Consider the following 12,019-nt stretch of genomic DNA (forward strand, 5'->3'; position numbering starts at 1 on the left):
GATTAGGTATGAACACACGAGAGCATGGGGCATGTGAAGGTTGGAAAACAGAATGGTTCCCTCCTTTTGTGTGAAGTGGAGGGTTGGTGGCTGGTGTCACCCGCCTGACAGCAGGGAGCATATCAGGTATTTAAGGGCATGTTTGGTGCTGAACTTTGGTCTGTACAGGGGCCCGGAGAAAGGAGAGCTGGGAGGCAGGGAGACCAGTTGGCCAATGAGGGATGTGGGTGGACCTAGAGGGGTGGCAGGAGGGATGCAGACATTCAGAGGCAGGGTGAGGAGGTAAACTCATACAAGGACTGAGGGGCCCTGGGACCCTGAAAGTGCTGCAGGAAGCCCTAGTGCTCAGCTCCTTTTGAGGTTCTTTATGGCGCTCCACTGTGCAGACATGACCAGGACTCCTCACTGTCCTGATTTAACTTTCATTGTAGGCTTCTGTGTAATTCCCCGGCCAGGAGCCTAGTGTTCCATTGGTGGAGCAGTAAAAGTCATTAACGAGGAGCTGGAGAGCTATAAATAAGTGAGCATGATCCCACCCAGTGTTCCCTGTGTTTCCAACCCGTGGGAGCAGGGAATCAGCTTTGATTCATTAATTGGCAGAGGGATGAGGCCCCAGAGACCCCATGGTGCCTCTAGCTCTTCCCCATCCTCTTGGTTGGCTTTGTGCATCCTGCCTGAGCCAGTTGCCCACATGCTGTAGGTGACAGTCCCTATTCCCTTTGGCCTCACTGTCCTGGACTTTCCTGGGCTGGGCTGAGCTTGAGGCCAGAAGAGCACGCAGGCTCCTCCTGTCCTGTCCAGGAGAGAAGCTGCCCAGGTGCTCTGCCCAGACCAGACCTCAGGCTTGCCACTTTGCTCCCCACTCCCCCTTCTCTCCCTCTGAGTTCTCCTGGCTCCCCTCGTTAGAGTGTCAACTTTAAGAAACTAACTCTCCTTCAAATTATGGGATGTGGCTTTTCTTTCTGGGGGGCATGGAGAGCAATTGGCAAGTTTGAAAATTCTTCTCTACCAGAGTTGTTTTGAGCATTAAAGAGGTTGCAGCTCTGTTCTTCAGGGCAGGCACCTGGCCAGGGCCTGGGAGCGTAAACTGTGTGGGTGCCTGCACATGTGCCCATGGGCCAGGAAAGGAGACTGCTGCGCAGCGGTGGCACAGAATAGCCTACCAAGGCCAGTGTTGGCAATCAACCACGGTGAGGGAAGATTAGGGGTTGTGAAAGTTCTCTGGAGGGGTGATGGTTACCCACAAAGCACATAGAGGAGGAGGGTTAGTCCGACAGGTGTGGACAGTAGTAATGTAGGCAGTTCAGGGAGTAGGCGAGGAGGCCCTCAGGGATAAGGGCTTGGGGCATGGAGTTCCTGTGCAAAGTCTGGCTCCCTGGAAGGCAGGGTGTGGGTGTGGATACCCAGAGCCCTGAGGGCCCTGTGTTTTGTTTTAAGGACAATGGGAAGTTGGGTTTTAAGCACAGACAGCACAGTCTGGGGCTTCATAAGGGCCAGATCACTGTGACAAGTAGAAATGACAGGTGTATGGGCCCACACTGGGGGAGACCATGGTTTGGACCAAGGTGATGGCAGTGGAATGGACAGATTCAAGTTATATTTGGGAGATAAAACATCTAGGACTTGCTGACGACTTAGGTGCAGAGGTTGAGGAAGTAAGAAGCGGCAAGAAGGAGTGGGTAGATGGGGGTGCCACTTTCCTGAGACTGAGGAATCAGCTCAGGGAACTCTGTGTTGTCAAGTTTGAGTGGCCAGTGGAGACATCAGGTAGGCTGTTGGCTGGGGCTTAGGAGCCCAGGGGAGGGCTATGAGCTGGAAAAATGTGGAAACTTCAGTGGGGCCAGGATTTAATATTCAGAGGCAAATGGAAGATGCATCTTTCCACAGAGAGAGGACATAAATGATGGAGTTGAGTGTGGGAGAAGGCAAGAGGCAGGGGCATCCTGAGCCCAGGAGAAGGGAGCAGCCTTAGACCTGGGAGATTTCCTTCTTCAACTTTCAGTCCAAATGCAGATAGATGGGAAGACCTGGAGGCAGGAAGTGGAGCTGCCTTGGGATGCTTGCTTCTAGTTTATTGATGAAGAGTGAAGCAAGGTCATCAGTTGAACATGGACAGAACTCTGGGATGCTCAAGGACAATAGGAAGGGAGGTAATAGTAAAGAAGGGGAGTATGGTGAATAGCTGGGTGGGGAGGTGGTGACCACAGTGGGGATTAGTGACAATAATGTTGCAAGGTCACCAAATTGCAGTTGGGTGGTTCTCTCTGCCACCCTCTGTTGCTTGCTTATAGGGGTAGAGAAGTGGATGGGCCGGCTTACCCATGGTGGGTTGACTCTGGGTTGAGGTTTTAATGGCCATGCTATGTGAAGACAGAGGGGACTGAGGGACCCTGCAATAGAGTGATCAGAGAGAATACTGGGCCCGGAGGGCAGTGAAGGCAGGAGGAGAAGGGCTTGCAGGTCTCCAGAAATTTGGAGAGCTGGAGTTGAGAGTGACCGAAGCAAGTGGTGGACAGGGTTGCTCGTCAAGTGTGTGTTCTGTGCTCAGGAGGAGGCACCTTCCCCTGGGGAGCCTGGGGGAGCATCCATGCACTCCAGGGCCAGAGACTTAGAGCTGGCCTTTTACAGCCCTGCCCCCCATGTGGCCTCATTCCATGATTTTGTTTACCCTTTGTATGTCTTAATAAAAGATGAAAAATGTTTATTCTCCATAGATCAATAATTTACTGTGAGTTATGACAATACTAAATTTGGTCAATTATTCATTGGCCATAAAGTATTTATAAATGCTACCTTAATTTAAAGCATTAGCCATTAGAATTCAAATATTCATAAAGCCAGTGCCAATTTAAAGGAGGAAAGGAAGGACTCAGATAACAAGGGTGGCAGGGGGGAGATTGGGTGCCTGCAGCTGTTAAGATGATTGGAGGCATGAGGTGGCCCTAGGAGCCCTGCTTGAGGGAGCAGCCTCAGGGCTGGCAGAGGTTCTGGTCTCCCTTGGGGAGAGGTCATTCCTTCTGGGCAGGCAGGGCTCAGTCTGGGTCTGCTCAGAGCCTGGCCCTCCTGTTGCCTGCAGAGAGCAGTCAAGCCTTGCTAAGCCTAGGTGAAGTGAAGCACCTACCAGGCTTCTACCCCAGGTGGATGTTCTCTCTTTCCTTGTCTGTTGGGAAACCTCAGGTTGTTCTTATAAGGTGGTAGCCAGAGACCAGCTAACTCAGGGGCTGCTGTTTGAGGGAGTTTGTGATCCCAGAGGAGCAGGGACTGCAATGGATGGATTTCCTCTCAGATCTGGTTCTCAGGGGGAGTAGTTGTGGCTGAGCCTAGGGATTGAGGCATCCAAGGTGCCTGGCAGATGGCAGGGCAGGCTGGTAGTGCCAGCATCATTATCAGGCACAGGCACTGAAAGGGTGGGTCTCTTCTAGCATAAACTTTGTGGGGCATTATTTCCCATAGCCTTGTCCTGGGAATTTTATAGATATCCCTATGGGGATGGAGAAGAGTGCCCAGAATGACTTCAATATCTGCAGGAGGCACTTCTCTTATCTCTAGTACCCACCCTGCAGTCAGGTACCAAATGACTTGATGGGCTGAAGAATTGCCTTCATTCAGGGCAGGACATATTCTTGCTTGCTTGCTTTTCCCTGGGGAGTGCTAAGCTTGGAGTTGCCCTGGGATTTCTACCCAGAGAAGGGGATGTAGGATCAACTGCAGAGTCCCAGGCTGTCTCCTACTGGCCTCCGTCTCTTCCCATCATTGGTAGTGGAGGTTCCTGGTGACCTGGTTCTAAAGTTCTCTGGCTGTGTAGCACTTGTCAAATGACCAGCCAGCCCTCTCTGTGCTTCAATTTTCTCACCAAGGGATAAGAAAACTAGGGTGAGAGTGAGTGAGAGTTTGTCCTGTTAGGTGGTCAGTATTGCACCTGGCATATATTAACCAGATCCTTGAATGCTGACATCTTCCCTAGGGAAGCTGATGGAAGTGTGATAGTGGATTGGGGGGCCATGTCTAGGAGTCCTGGCTGAGCTCCATGGCTCTCCTCCTCTTGTGCCAACCCTGAATTCAGAGCAGTCTCTATCCTCCCAATTCCTGGGAAGCTGCTGACCGGCTTACATGCCTTCATGTTGACCCTCTGCTTTCCTGGGCCAGAGCTCTGGGAAGGGATCTTGAGCTGCTCATTACGATTCATTTCTACTTCCTTCCTTTCCCCACCAATGCATCCTGCTCAGGGAGCCCTTACCAATCCATCAAGTCTGCACTGTAATCAAGAGAGAAATCAGTTTTATGACTATGTGATATTAGAGGCAAAGAATGATAACAAAAGCTGTTATCCTCCAGAGAAGTTAGGAAATACCTCTAAGCTCCAAGCCAGAGGACCTTGACTTCTGAGGTCCCATTAGGCCAGGCAGCACACATTCCTCTCCACAGATAAAAACCTTTCATGGAGTGCACCCAACAGCCCTGGGGAATGAGTATCATCATCTTGATTTGACGTTGATGTGTGTGCATACAGGGGCAGGGAGAGAAGCCCCAAGAGGATTGCCCTCTCACCTAAGGTCCCACAGTGTGTCCACAACAAGGTCCAAACTCAGACCCAGGAGTTCAGCATCTGTTGTCACAACCAGGGCACAAGTTGTGTAATGTCTCCTCTCACATAACCTTGATTAAGCTAATAGCTAATTTGGCTTTGATCTGATGTATTTTGATCTTATTATTTTTATGTTAGAAGCCTCCAAATAACCATCATTTCAACAGTGCCCCAATTAGCAGGCCATTCACAGTGGATTGAAAATTGACTCACATTGGGTCTCTCCATTAGTGCCTGGGAGAGACTTCCAGCCTTAATTACCCACCCCGTTTGCTGAGACTGGGTGGCTTGTGATGCTGCAGATGGCTGCACAAGGGTGGGTCAGCCATGCCCACCTCCATGAGGGGGGGCTGTCAGCATGAGGGGCAATGTGGATCTTAGGTGTGACGACCGTACTTAAGATCCTGGGCATGACTTGGATGGAGAAGTTGAGGGGGAGATGGGGAGGGTCCAAGGAAAGGGCTGGGAAACTGATGTCTGGCATCTTTATGTGCACAGTGCATTGTGACAGTTGTAATCCGTGTTCTGAGTCAGTGGTCCCCTAGTTCTGCTTGGAGGAGATTCTTATCTCCATTAAATAGAAAACTGAGATTCAGCAAAGAGACCTGCCCAGGACCACATGGCTACTCACTAGAAGGGAAAAATCAGTACTGGGTCTGTGAGGTCTTTTCCTGCACCCTCCTGGTGAGTGTGCCTCCTGGCTCCTGAGTCTTTGTCATGCTACATCCCCGCTCAACAACCTTCCCCCTCATTTCTGCTGGTCTAAATCCTTTTTTTTCCCTTTGAGGCTCTGATGCCAACCATACTTCACCTTCTTCGTGGAACCTGAGAGCGTCTTCTTCTTTTTTTTCTCTCTCAGGCCAAATTGTGGTGTCTGTCTCCTGGGTGATCCCAAGATCAGGCAGGGGCCTGAGTGAGGTGTGTGGGTGGGTGGGTGTGCTGAGTGTATGCATGAAACAGTAGTTGGCTGGAATCTAGTGGGCAGAAGGGTGGTAGGGAGTGTGAGGCTGTAGGAGGGCAGGAGCCAGTCCCCTGTCCCCAGTGCACAATGGCATGTGTGAAACTGGGGCTTAGAGAGGTTCTGTGACTTTAGAGCCTGGTGGATATGGAATTGGGGACTTCATAGGGTTTACTATCGGGAGTCAGGTGGTGACTTGGGAGGGAGCTGGGCAGAGGGACTGACGAGAGCCTGGAGTGACTGGTGGCTGCCAGGAGGTTTCTCTCTCCAATGTCCCGGGTTGGGATCATCCCTCCACAACTAATTTCTGGAGTTCCTGGGACAATTTATGGCCCCACGATGTTCAGTTTATTTGATAAAATTGCTTTTTAAGACTATAAATGCAATATCTTGGCATTAAAGAGAGTCTGTACAAAGGAAGAAAGAACAGCCTATTCATCAACTGTATCTTAGCTTTTAGTGTTTGTTTTTTTTTGCCTTATTCATACGGATGCTTTCTATCTAGTTGTAATCAGGGTAAGCATATAATTTTGTATAGTGTTTTGTTTTTTGTTTTTTACTTGACCGCTTCTCAGAAACATTTCCCCTGTGTCTCTGGCACTGTTGGAAAGAGATTGGGTGGCATCTCCGTCCATCCCTGTCCCTTGACGGTTGTGTGGTCTCACATCTCATTATCTGGGAAATGGATGCAGTGATCCCTTCCCTCCATGGATGTCCTGAGAACAACGTGAATTCACATATATCAACGGCTTGACAGAGTTTGGCCCAGAGGAAATTCTGGCACAATCATCCCTCCTCTTACATAGCTTTCGTGCTTATCCATTATTGGAGGATTCTTTTTCCTTTTCTAAAGGAATTACCTATTCATGTCACGAAATTTTTGGCAAAATATAGAAAGGAAGGAGAACCACTTCTAGGCTTCTTATAAATTGCAGTCGCTTCTAGCATTTTGCATGATTTCCTTCTGATTTTCTTTCATGCGTGTTGAGTTTTATTTAATTGATATCATAAAACACATACAATTTCGCATTATTTTTCACATACCTTTTTATGATGAGCACTTTCCCATGTTATTGTGATGTTTTCATGAATGGTTTTAAAGGCTGCATATGCTTTTGGCAAATGGAGCGCTTTCATAACCACTTACCTATTTGCATCTTTTAGATTGTCAGCAATATTCCAGGAATATTGCTAAGTGTCCTCTGCATGTTTTTGGACCTAGTGCTGTTCCTACAGTTTGGATGGGTGCCCAGAGAGGAATTATTGACCAGGGAGCATGAAAATTTCAGGGCTCATAGTATCCTTGCACGAGTCTTTACTGACTATTGTGTGCTGTGCACTTCTATGCCCGTGGGAGGATAGTGAACACAGTAGGCACTGATTGTGTCCTTTTGAAGCTTGAGATCAAGTTGAAGAGCCAGACAGTGACTCAGGCAACCATGCAGTGCTATAACAGGGAAAATGGGGGACCTGCAACAAGGGGCTTTTAGTCTATCTGGGGAAGTAGAGTTTGAGTCCTGAAGTAAGAATGGGGATGCAGATTGAAGAGTTGAGTCTGAGGGGCCAAGAGGGGTAGTTGGCTGGAGTCTAGTGGGCAGAAGTGTGGCAGGGAGTGTGAGGCTGCAGGCATGGAGTTTGACTCTATTCCCAAAGGCTCTTGGGAGCTGCCCCTGGGCTCTAAATGTGCAGGATGTGATTGGATTTCTGTGAAGTCTGGGTGGGTGAGGGCAGAGCATTTGGGTGGCTTTGAGATTCTCTAGAGAGACTTCATTGTCCCTTGTGTAACCACTTCCAGTCCCTGGCTCTGGAGGCAGCAGATTCAGCAGGGAGAATGTGCAATATGAGTTATCATTAGGATGCTCATGAGGGGCAAGTTCAGCCCCTGGCAGGGGAGCAGCCACCTTGGATGCTGGTGAGTGTGGAGGGACCTGGCCTTCTGTTGCCTTCTCCTTGGGCCGTGGGTTCCCTTGTTCTTTGCCTCCTTCCCCTAGCCCTATCGGAGGCGTTACATAAACCCAAGGGCTCCCGACCGAAAGAATCACATTGTCAAAGTTGTTCAAAGTCTGCTGCGTGCAGCAGATGGCCTGCTGCCATTCACAGGCTGTGTTTTGAAACCGCATCTGCTTTCCCATATTCCTGCCATCACACAAAGCATTCGGAAGAAATGTTTGCCTCAAAACTGGCATGGGGGATTGTGGCATGGGAGGTGCGTCTTTCTATTAGCTGGTCTGATGTCCTAAAAAGGCCCAAGTGTGTGGCTCAAAGGGACGCCCCTAGTGGTCACTGGGTGATTTCAAAAGCTGAGTTCCTGAGTGCATTAATCCTGGAAAAGATTGCTGGCGGCTCTCTCTGTTCTTCCTGGATGTCCGCGGTAAGCTTTTGAGCTGCTGGCATGTCATCTTCTGTGATTTTTCAAGTGGTTTTGGAACAGCCTGGGCTCTGGAGGAAACTGCTTCATCTGGGGTTTGACCCAATATTTTCATGATAGGACTCAAGGGACTTGGCCAGAGGAACTGGTTTTCAGCCTTTTCTTTTGCCTACATCCTGGGTTCTATGGGGGTAAGGACATGTCTACCTGCTTTTCTGATATAATTCAGTCCTTACAGTCCTAATCAGTTCAGTTCTTCCAATAGTTGTAGAGCACACAGCATATTCTCAGCCTATGACAAGGTTGCTGGGATACCTACATTCACAAAATACGTTTTTGGCTATTAAAAGGGCTCATGGTCCTGGGTAGGATCACTAGATTAGAGAGCTCTTGGGTGAGCCAGGCAGATTTGAGAAGGATCCCCACTCTAGCATCCTTCTTTGTGTAGCCTGGGGTAAATAATTTTGCCCCTTCTAACCTCCATGTTCTCATCTGTTAAGTGGGCACAAAAATGTGTAGCTAAAATTGTCAGTGAGACTGTTCATGAGAGTTGCTGGCCTACCCTATGACTGGGTTCTTGGTCCCTGGAGGGAGCATCTTGGGGCCTCGTGCGTGCATGAGCTGCCAGGCACGGGCTGTGTGAATCAAAACCTGTGAAGCATTTTGCTGATGGTGACCCCTCCTTTTGTTCCCCATCTCTTTCTAGCCTGTGACCTCATGACCCAGGGAATTTTGGCTTTGGTCACATCCACCGGCTGTGCATCTGCCAACGCCCTGCAGTCCCTCACAGATGCCATGCACATCCCACACCTCTTTGTCCAGCGCAACCCCGGGGGGTCGCCACGTACCGCCTGCCACCTTAACCCCAGCCCAGACGGCGAGGCCTACACACTGGCTTCGAGACCTCCTGTCCGTCTCAACGACGTCATGCTCAGGCTGGTGACAGAGCTGCGCTGGCAGAAGTTCGTCATGTTCTACGACAGCGAGTATGGTGAGTGGCGGGTGGGTGGCTGCTCTGGGGCTAGGGTGCAGGGATGGCTGGGTTCTGGGAGACCTCAGATGTGTGGCTTCACCCAAGGTGGCCCAGCTCTTGGGAACTGGCTGGGCTGTGAATGGGTGGTTGGTGGTCTGTGCTGAGTGTGCCTTGGGGTCCTTGGGCCCAACCTTGAGCTTCATGAGTAGGGTAAGACCTGCAAAAACAGTTCTGAAGATAGGCACTGAAGTTGCTTAGCAACAGCACCTTATCATGACAACTGAAGTTTGAAGCATCTTAAGAGTTTTCAGTAAAATATTAATAAACTGCTGGCAGGGATCTGAAGAGCTGCATGCAGGCAGTGGTGGAGGCTTCCATCTTGGGTCCTCCTGGAGGCCTCCCCTCTAAAGATTGACCCTCATGTTGGATGTTTGCATGAGCTTCTTGGTTCCTTGCCTTCCTCTACCATGATCTGACCTGAGTTTCAGGATCTCAATCTAGGGCAAAGTTCAGAGGGAGGGATGCCCAGAGTGTCCCTTGGCCAGCCTGGGTTGTTGTGGCTGGGGATACTGCATGGATAAATATGGCTTCTTTGAAGATCTCTCGTATGAAAAAAAGTATAATGTGCTTGTTAGGAAACCATAGAGATGGGCTTTGGAGAAATGGTTCATGTTTACTTATGATTTCTCTGTATAAAAAGATCAGTCTGAGTTCTGAGATAAATGGTTTTCATTTAAAAATATTTTATTTGGGGATTATTGAGTTTCACAAGCATTTATGAGAAATAATGCAGAGAGATCCCATGTGCTCTTCAACCAAGTTCCCAAGGGTCACTCCTTGCATAACTGTAGTACAGTATCACAACCAGAATCAGGTAAGTCCATGGTCTCTGTTCACAGTTTACATGTTGTCCTGGGTATGGATTTATGTCTGGGTGATTTTATCACATGTGCAGATTTGTGTGACCACCAGTCAGGATACAGGGCTCTTTTCTCACAGGGGTCCTTGTGTTACCCCCCTTATAGCCCCAGCCACCCCATTATGTGTTAAGGGACAAAGGGTACAAGTGAGGGTCAATAGCCCCATGGGCTGGAGCAGGATGGAACGGGTGAACTCTGGAAGTCCCATTTTGTCTCCTGGTGAAATAATTCCTTTGCCAAGAATGTAACTAAGAAAAGAAGTCAGCATATGTTTGCATTTGCTAAATACTCTGCTTCCCTAAGACTGGGATGCTGTCCTCAGCTCTTGAATAAATATGCTGTTTGGAGCCTTCCAGGAAGAATTGAAAGAGCAAACAGTTTTTGTGCTGAAATAATGATGAGGTGCTGATGGGGACGAGGGTGGCCTGAGGCTCTGGGGACTTGATTGGACTCTGTCCAGGACCTGGCCTCTCCTTCCCACCCCTGCTTAGTCCCTGGCCCTTGAGGAGGTATGTAACAGTCCCAAGGTGATACAGAACATCTTGCAGGGTTCAGGCCTTCCCCTGAAAATTTTTTAGGCTTGTGCCTCAACCCAGAAGTCCAGTCTGCATAGAGGATGGGCCCTGTGGGAGGTGTGGACACCACCAGGGCAGGGGCATGCCCCGGCATCCCTTGTGTTCAGGTCCTTCCCAGCCTGTTTCTCCCAGTTGCTGTTGTTTCCCTTCTACTCTGGCCTACACCCTAGGGCCTGGGGAGCCTTAGCCATAGTAGCACTCCAGTCTGCTCACTGTGCAAACTCCTATGATCCTTGCAGATTGAATGACACTGGTGGCACTTGCCCAACCTGGGTATTTTCTCCCTGCTTCATCCCATTATCCCCACTTAGCTCAAGAAGCAGGTCCTCAAAGAAAGACATCCTGATCCCACCTGTCCTACAGAGCTGGTGTCTTGCCCATGCGCTCTTCTGAGCTCAGCCTGCCTTCAGCTGGGGCTGGTCCTCAGTGGACACTGGACTGCCTCACCTGGTGTTCAGCTCCAGGAGAGGGGGACATGTGCTTTTCACTGCTGTGTTGTTGCTGCTGCTCAGCATGGTCCCTGGCACAGAGAATCCTCTCAAGAAATAGTCACAAGTGAACAAACTCATGGGCAAAGACATGGAATTGCTAAATAATTTCCTCACAGGACAGAGGAGAGATGGGGAGACAGTAAAGGGCACTGGGTAGGCTGACATTTGAATCAGGGTGAGGGTAGGCAACTGGAAAGCAACTGTTTCATCCTTTAGACACACTGCCCTGCCTATCTCTTCTCCTACCCCACCCAGAACCTTCCAGAAACCCCAAAGATGTGCCCCTGTTTTCTGACGTGAATGCTTTTGCCACCTTTGGTGAAGTTTAAGTTAGTTTTTGACTAGACCACCCTTAACCTTTGATTTCGTAAAGATGCAGGGTGACTAGTAGCTTTCACTCAGTGGATCACTGTGGACCGCTGGCTGAGGTGTCCCTGGGTAGGATTCTGAGGCTGTATGTGGGTTCAGCAATAGGTGCTGTGGTGGCTCTGTGAGGCTTCCACAGTGGAAGGGAGGGACTGGCAGTGAGCTGCCATGTTTGCTGAGTCTAATCTGGCCAGGGATGTGAATGGGGGACCTCAGACCTACCATACATACTGGGAAGCCTGTCAGAGCAGTGGGCCCCCTTAGCGCTATCCAAGGTGCTGACCTATTTGGCTTTAGGCTCTTTGGAGGCCAGAGCTTTTGGATTCTGGATGGGACCCCCTGCCTTTGCCTGCCCAGGTCATTGGTCCTCACTTGAAAATCTGTTGGGATTAAGTTACTGTAAAGGTGTAACTTCTTGACACTCTCTGCTTGACCTGGCTATTCCCCTCATGGGCAGAGAGCTTCCATCTTACTTTCCAATGTGCCCGTGTTAGGTGAGCCAGGGTGGTAGAAGCTCACGTGCTGTTCCATGCAGCAACCCAGCCCTGAAAGAAGCGATGTGGGTTTCTCCTTCAGCATTGCTGGCAGTGAACTGTGAGTGCTATGGTGGATTCTCATTGCTGATATGGCCAAGACAAATGGTGCCTCCAGCTCCCAGGGCTCCTCCTCCATCCCACTCACTGCAGCACTAGCTGCAGATGAGCCCAATTAAAAAGCAAATTGAGTGTAAAGACTGTTTTATTTCTTCCAAAGTCAAACAGAGTGGTTGGGGGATGTAGTGAC

General features: G+C 49.7%; 1 protein-coding gene across 1 annotated transcript in view; it reads left to right on the forward strand.

Moving 5' to 3' along the window:
- Grid1 (glutamate ionotropic receptor delta type subunit 1) overlaps positions 1–12,019 on the forward strand; it is a 711,129-nt gene that overhangs the window by 154,121 nt on the left and 544,989 nt on the right. The window contains exon 3 of the mRNA XM_027939978.2: positions 8,618–8,902. Coding sequence (XP_027795779.1) covers positions 8,618–8,902 — 285 coding nt within the window. The remainder of the gene's footprint in view (positions 1–8,617; positions 8,903–12,019) is intronic.

The sequence above is a fragment of the Marmota flaviventris genome, chromosome 4, assembly GCF_047511675.1.
Source record: "Marmota flaviventris isolate mMarFla1 chromosome 4, mMarFla1.hap1, whole genome shotgun sequence".
NCBI classification, from domain to species: Eukaryota; Metazoa; Chordata; class Mammalia; order Rodentia; family Sciuridae; genus Marmota; species Marmota flaviventris.